The following is a 7,663-nucleotide window of genomic DNA, read 5'->3' as shown; positions in this document are numbered from 1 at the left end:
TGATTCTAATTTTGTTGGTGATAGAGATAATAGAAAATCAACATCATACTGTTTCTTTACTCTGTGTGATGCTTTAATTAGTTGGAAATCTCGACTTCAAAATGTTTTGGCTTTGTCCTTAACTGAAGTAGAATGCACTGCTGTTTCTGATACTTTTAAAGAAGGTATTTGGTTGAGTGGTTTATTGAACGAACTTGATTTTGTTGATGAAAATGCAATTCTATTCTCTGATAACCAAAGTACTAAATATTTGAGTAAAAACCCTATGTTTTATGATAGATATTATTTCAAATGGGATATTGAAAATTGGTCAAGTTGCTACCCAATTTAATCTTTCAGATATGGGGACAAAATAATACCTTTAAACAAATTTCAAAATCGTTTGAAGTTATTATCTGTTGATACTTTGTGATGCATTTAAATGTACTTAGAGCATAAGAATTATGAAAATATTGGTATTCTCCTAGCTGTACTATGAACCGAATGTTAAGGTAGCAAGGTGGAGATTGTTGAGATTCGAACTCAGATTATGCTTTCTAAATTTTCTATACTAAAGGTGTGTGTTTAAAATGCGAATTTGCTAGTGGTGGGGTTTTATTGGATCTTGACTCGTAGCTTCATCTTGGTTGTTGATTTGACAACAGAATGATATACTCTTGGATGCTGTTTCACTTGGCAATAATTCATCTGACTTCTGGGTTCGTTTTGGATAGAGTTTTTCTTTCTTAAAGCTAGAGTTTTTTGATGTGCTTTGTTTTCTCTCTTAAAGGTCTCATTTGTAAACTGGGATCTATAATTGTTTAGCCTCTGATTTTGCAATTTTCTGAGTGAAACTAGTGAGAATAATGAGAGGGTCTCATACTTGTGTTTTTAGAAGGCATTTGTGAAGTTTCTGTGCGAACTTTCTCATGTTGGATGAATGTTTTGTAACCTTCATTGACAATTTGAGGTTTTATAGTGCAACCGAGTGCTATCCATTTTAATGAATGCTCAACATGGGAATAGGCATTAAAAGTGGGCATTGGCCGAAAAAATTCTATGTGTTCAATCTTTTAATTTCTGCAAGTTTCTTTCTATCGAGTTAATGTTATCTTGTATCTTGAATTTAATATCGTGTTTCTGGGATTTACAAACATTCAATTCAATGGATCCCACACTTATTAATTCTCTTGGTGATTTGACATGGAAATCTTGGCAATAAAGAAAAGGTTTCAATGTATATAGATTCATAAAGGTTGATTATTAAAGTCTAGCAATACAAAGTTTCAAGAAAATTTTTTGTATGTGTGCATACAATTTTGAGCCGCTAATACCAACGGAACAATGGCCAAACGGCAAATTTCATCATCCCATTGTTGCAATGAAGCCCCTTGCGTTCGCCACATGCAAAATAATAAGGCTGCCATCTCTTAAGCACAAATTCAAATCCTTCTCCTCCTCCTTGTGTCACTTGTGCAATCACCTTTGCTCTTCTAAAATCACAGTTCTGGAAACTCCAGAAATTTGACAGCAGATATACACTGTGAGGGTGTGTGGTGTCGTTCGGAGGATCAAACTTGAATACTGCATGTAATAAATCAACATATAGAGTTTGAGCTATTCCTTGTAACAAAGATGACCTTTTACTAAACTTAAATTCGACAATGAATTGACAACTTACCGAGCTTGTCGTTTATGAAAAAGGGGCCATTTCTGATAGCCCAATCAGTATAATTAAACCCAAAACGCCAATTCTCAGAGCCACCAACAATTATTCTTTTCGAAGATTGAGTTGGATTCCAGTGTCCATAAGGCCAACCTGTAGTGTAATTCCAATCTCCACTGAAATTCTTGTTGGCCATTCCAATGCCAAACATGGACATGGCTACAAGAAACACAAGGGCTCTGGCATTTCCCAAACCCATCCTTCTCTTTTTTCTCTGGTATTATGTAATTCTTTAATGGCAGTTTATAGGAGTAAATTTGACTGTGATGATATTTTTGAAGAGACAGTACGTGGGTTTTTATAGTAAAGTTTGTAGGAATTAAGAATGTCGAAATACATATAAGTAGGCAGAAATAAGATAAATTTTTTCCTTTTTTATCCTTAAGTTGGTTGGTGAGGCTGAAGATTATTACATTGTAAGATGGTTGAAATTGGCAATCTTTTTTGTTACATTTTCCAAGTCATCCACTTAGTTGTCTAATCTTTAGACCATATTGAATCCTCCATTTATTGTTAAAAAGATGTGTGTATATATATATACACACACATACCTCAAGAAAATAAGTGGTTCATATTTTATGATAACTCAAATAATACCAAAAAAGAAATATAATCTGGCATTCATAATTTACCTTTTTCAATCAAGATATGGAAATATCCTTTTTTTTTTTTTAAATTTATGATCGTGGGTGCTTGGGGTCATCTTACACGCACCTCAACTAATCTCACGAGATTCTGAAGTTTACAGGCGGATACTTATCTCAGTGGTCCTGAGAGGATTCGAACTGTTGACCATTGGGGAGCAAATTCAAAGTTTGACCACTGAAAGATATGAAAATATCTTAATTAAGACAATTATTTGAACGGAAAGTTAATCTTGCATAACGAATCCCAAATTTATTAAGATTGTTGTTAGATTTCTCGGATGAAGATTTATAATTACCATCTAGAAGAAAACTCGCAAACATTTGAATAATATACTTGATAAAATGTTAAGCAAAGTTCTTGGATTCAAGTATTATCACTATTATATCTATAAAAGTTGTACATTTATTAATTGTTTGAGAAAAAAATTAGTTTAGGATTGTAGAAATTTGTTTTCATTTCTAATAAATCAAAAGGTCAACTAACTTTTCTATTATTGTGGTTAGAAAAATTTGATTCTAGAAATTGCTGGATGTTCCATCAACTTGGTTAGCAATTGCGTTTGGTTAATTTGCAACAATTTGACTTGGAAGTCTCCGTTGTCCACAAATTTGATGCCATGTTTTAAATTAAAGAAAAAAGTCAAATAAATTAATATTTCATTAAAAGATAGTCAAAGAACGCAGTAATGCAAAATTGAGTGGGAAAAATTGCGGAAAGTATTGCATTTGCATTTCTAACGAAAAATATTAGAGTGACGCATTAATGGCGTGTCAATAGAACGTGTCAAGGAAATTTTCATGAACTTGGTTTTTCTATTAATAATTTCAATATATGACTTTAAAATTGAAGATTATGTTAGAAATTTGAGATAAATTTAAAGTATCGATTTGGCGTTTAAGAGGGGTTCGATTTTGGGTATTTTAGTAGCAATTTTTATAATAGTTCGAATTATGTTTGAGAATTTATTATCCAGTGGTTCTAAAAAACATATTAAATAATAAAATCATATGCATGCCCCTTAGTGAAAATTTCAATTTATAATTCCTGTATTTACTCATAATAGTTTTAAAAAAAACTAATTTTTTAGAAGTTAATTTTTAACTTAAAAAGTGAAATATTTATTAATAATTAAATTTACTACAGTTATAATTTAATTTTGAACTTTTTTAAAAAGAAGTTTACACATAAGTGATTTTTATGCTTATATGTTTGATTATATTTTATATATGAATTTTTATCTTACTAGTATAATTTTTACTTTGTACGCAATATTTTATAGAAAAATGAATTTTTATCTTGTAAGTAAACTTTTTGGCTATAAAGTAATTTTTGAGTATAAATAATTTTTTTAATTATAGTATTTGTATTTATTATTTAGTTTTGAACAAAATATTTGGACTGAAAATAATTATTTTATAGAAGGAAGATTTAAAAATAAAATAAAATAGAATTTGAGAAGTGACCAAAATCTATCAATTTGGTGAGAGGAGAAATATGACCAAGATTACACTACACCAATTTCGGATGATTTTTAAACTACCCAAAACCAGTGCTTAAAAAATTATCGAGTATCGATTTTTCAACCTCTCATAAGCATTGCCACAAAAAATGTGCAAAATAATCAGTAAAATAAAACTCCGAAACAGGCCCTTCAAGGTGATGATCAAATTCATTTTTGGTGGTTTAGAATTAAGAAAATAATTTGGTCCTCCAGACCCTATTTGTCTACCAAAAGGAAATGAAAAATTCAACACGAATAAGAGTGGTAGAAAGTTAGTTTGCAATTATTTATTGATTACATATTAGAACCTTTGTAATGTTTCTATCAATGTTGTGTGATATGGTGAATAACTCAATTTTTAGGATTGTACGAAATTTTCATCTTATATAAATAAGTTAAGTATTGTTATAAAAAAAAAAAAAAAAAGAACGTTTAAACGCATCATAATAATTTAGCTGCTTAGACCTCAAAATTCTTGAGATTAGCTCTGCATGTTCGAGCTCTTGAAATGGAAGAAACAGAAGACACTAAGATACCAATCTCCTAATCTCTAGTGCCTAGAGAAATCAAGATTAAGTTGAATTACTCATGCAGGGGCGTTGCAGCATTTAACCCATTGTATGGATAAACAAGGTCGCAAAATCTTCAATTTATAACACAAAGTAGAGTTGCTGTGTTGATGGTTCATTTTTAACTATGTTCTTTTTCCTCAAATTTGTAAAATTCATAGCATTTTTTTTATTGTCTAATTGATTAATTGAAAATTTCACATGCTAGATTTGTTAGAGATTGGTTGATTGAGGATCATATGAACAAAGAAATTTTTACTTTCTATTTTGTCACATATTTTTTATCTACTAGTTTGACTTGATATTCCTCCAATTCTGGTATTAGTATTTCACACCAAGGAAAACCTTAAAATACTTTCGATCTCAATTTATGGCTTTTAATTCCTCCTCTAAATCAATCACTAAGGGCATTAACACAAGATGTCAAGATGAAATGAATTCCAACTTTATCTCCTATTTGCTGTAGAAGTCCTCCAAACTTGATGCAAATCCCAGAAAGAGCAAAAGGCAAATCCCACTGGTGCCATTGGACCCATATACGAGTATTATTTTCCTACAAGAAGTTTTCTATATGGAAAAGGCCCTTTGTACAGACCATGTATAGCCCCCAACCTATAACAAGGGGCAGCTCGGCCCCTGTATACAAGGCCCTGTACGTGAAGCAAAGGCCTTTTTATTTGATACAAAGAAAGTAAGAGCATCATTTTTAATTAAATTTGATAAATTAAAACTTCATGATCATCAAAAAGAATAATTTTATTTGCACATCCAAAAGTGCATCGAATTGTTTATCCCCTATCACATGCATGCGGGATTCGCGTGAATAAAAAAAAAAAAAACCCTAAATGTGGTCCCCACCCACTATTGTAAATAGTTAGTAAGGGATTAAAAAAAATCGATAAATGTAGCATGATCAAAAAATAATATCTCTTTCTTACAAAAGCATTGGCTTCTTAGGCCTCAAAATCGATACATGTAGCATGATCCAAAAAGAATATCATTTTTATATAAATAAGTTAAGTACTATAAAAAAAAATAATAATAAATAAAAAGTTTAAGGGCATCATAATAATTAGCTTCTTAGGCCTCAAAATTATTGGGATCGGCTCTGCATGTTCGAGCTCTTGAAAGGGAAGAAATAAAAAGACACAAAGATACCAATCTCCTAATCTCTAATGCCTAGAGAAATCAAGATTAAATTGGATTACTCTCGTAGGAGTGTTGCAGTATTTAACCCATTGTATGGATAAATAATGTTACAAAATATTCAATTTATAACACAAAGTGGAGTTGCCATGTTGATGTTTCATTTTTACTATGTACTTTTCCTCGAATGTATAAAATTCATAGCATTTTCTTATTGTCTAATTGATTAATTGAAAATTCCACATACTAGATTTGTTAGAGGTTGGTTGATTGAGGATCAGACGAACAAAGAAATTTCTACGTTCTACTTTTATCACATATTTTCTATCTACTAGTTTGACCTGATATTCCTCCAATTTATCGTATTAGTATTGGACCCACATAGGAGTATTATTATTTTTCAACAAGAGGTTTTCTATTTGATATAAAGAAAGTGGGAGCGTCATTCTTAATTAAATTCGATAAATTAATACTTCATGATCACGAAAATAAATTAATTAATTATTTGCCAATTTATGAAAATATCACTTCCTTACAAAAGCATTGTATTTAGAATAGCACCTGTGTCAAGTTCTTTTATCGAAATATCACTTATTTTTACTTCTTGTCCAAATCTCCTGAGTCTGTCTTCAAACTTAATTTTCTTTGCTTTTACTTTATAAATAAAATATATTGGTGAATAAATTTACAGAACGTGCACATCAACAGAAGATGAAAATGTCAAAAATGTCCTGAAAGATAATTTATGGCAATCACATGGCATGTAATGGCAGGTGTAATTCCGTCATTTCAACTTTTATTCAGATTTTGAAAATTTAATCAGATGAAGATTTAGAGCATTGCTCTTCATATAGCCCGTGTTTGATTCCATTCATCTTACTTTAGGTTATTTCTTATATTCATTTTCAACCACACACACAAAATAAAATATTATACATGTAAACCCAAACCTTTTAACTACATATCCTCCAAAATTTTCTATTCAAAACTATGTTTTTAAATTTTAAAATCACCATATAGGTTCACCTCTAGCAGGGGCGAACCCATGGTAGATCCTAGTGGGTGACCCACTAGCTTAAAGTAAGATTTTTTATTTTTTATTTTTTTTATTTTTGGTACATCGCAAAATCATATTTACTCTGATAGGTGGTACAAATGCCTGTTGTGCCTGGTCTATGGTGTAGTACCACTAATCAGCATACCCCTTTTTTTGTCAAATTGATCCATTATTCTTTATTTATTTGGAAATAAATCATTCGATTTTATTTTATAAGCATTTTAAAAGAGTGACCAACTCCAAATGATAAGCCCTGTTTGTCTTTAACCACACACTCTCATGACAAAATATTTTACACATGAATTAAAAAAAAAAAAATCCTACTTTTTAATCACACATTTTCCAAAAATCACTATTTAAATTTTATTTCATTTTTTTCAAAAAAAATGGCCACAAAACAAGGTGCTAAATTAGATGGCTATTGTAGAACAAATTATAATAAGGATGAATTACAAAAATAGAAATATGCAGATAAGTTTGAAATCACTATTCTAAAATATATTTTTCCTCAAAATCTATTTTTAACGGAGCCCAAGCATGGAACTTTTAAGTGTTCAAATTTTGGGGTTTCAAAATTTTACTTTTCAATAAATGTATAGTAAATAAGTGAACAAGATTAAATTTATTCTATATAAAAAATTTTATGTATTAAGGGCTTGTTCGGTAGTAATTTTGAGAATTGTTTAGGAGAAAAGTGGGAATCACATGTAAGAAAAGAAGTCAAAAATTACGACTGAAATAGTGAAATAACGGTTAAACAATCAATTTTTTCGAATGAAAAGTAGCTCCCAAACGGGGGCCCACAAAATATAAATTTTGCATATAATACTTTAAAAACTTCTATAATATAACATATAATGATCTATGAGATATTTGAATTCCATCATCAAAATAGACTTTATATTCTACTTCATTAGTCTCACAACTTATTTTTATAGGATATATGATTTGTGTTTCATCGTATAATGAACATTTTAGTTAGTTGGAATACAGTATAACAAAAGATGATATATTTTGCTTCTAATGTTATCTATTCA

General features: G+C 30.1%; 1 protein-coding gene across 1 annotated transcript; it reads right to left on the bottom strand.

Moving 5' to 3' along the window:
* Nucleotides 1-1,198: 1,198 nt before the first annotated feature.
* LOC111394945 lies at nucleotides 1,199-2,013 on the bottom strand. Its single transcript, XM_023020985.1, has 2 exons — nucleotides 1,661-2,013; nucleotides 1,199-1,563 (listed from the first exon to the last, which is right to left on the bottom strand). Exons 1-2 carry the CDS (start codon nucleotides 1,902-1,904, stop codon nucleotides 1,307-1,309), a joined length of 501 nt encoding a protein of 166 aa, XP_022876753.1. The 5' UTR covers nucleotides 1,905-2,013; the 3' UTR covers nucleotides 1,199-1,306.
* Nucleotides 2,014-7,663: the final 5,650 nt, after the last annotated feature.

Source organism: Olea europaea, chromosome 5, assembly GCF_002742605.1.
Source record: "Olea europaea var. sylvestris chromosome 5, O_europaea_v1, whole genome shotgun sequence".
Taxonomy (NCBI): domain Eukaryota; kingdom Viridiplantae; phylum Streptophyta; class Magnoliopsida; order Lamiales; family Oleaceae; genus Olea; species Olea europaea.
The sequence above is the reverse complement of the archived record's forward strand: the minus strand, read 5'-3'. Positions and strand labels throughout refer to the sequence as shown.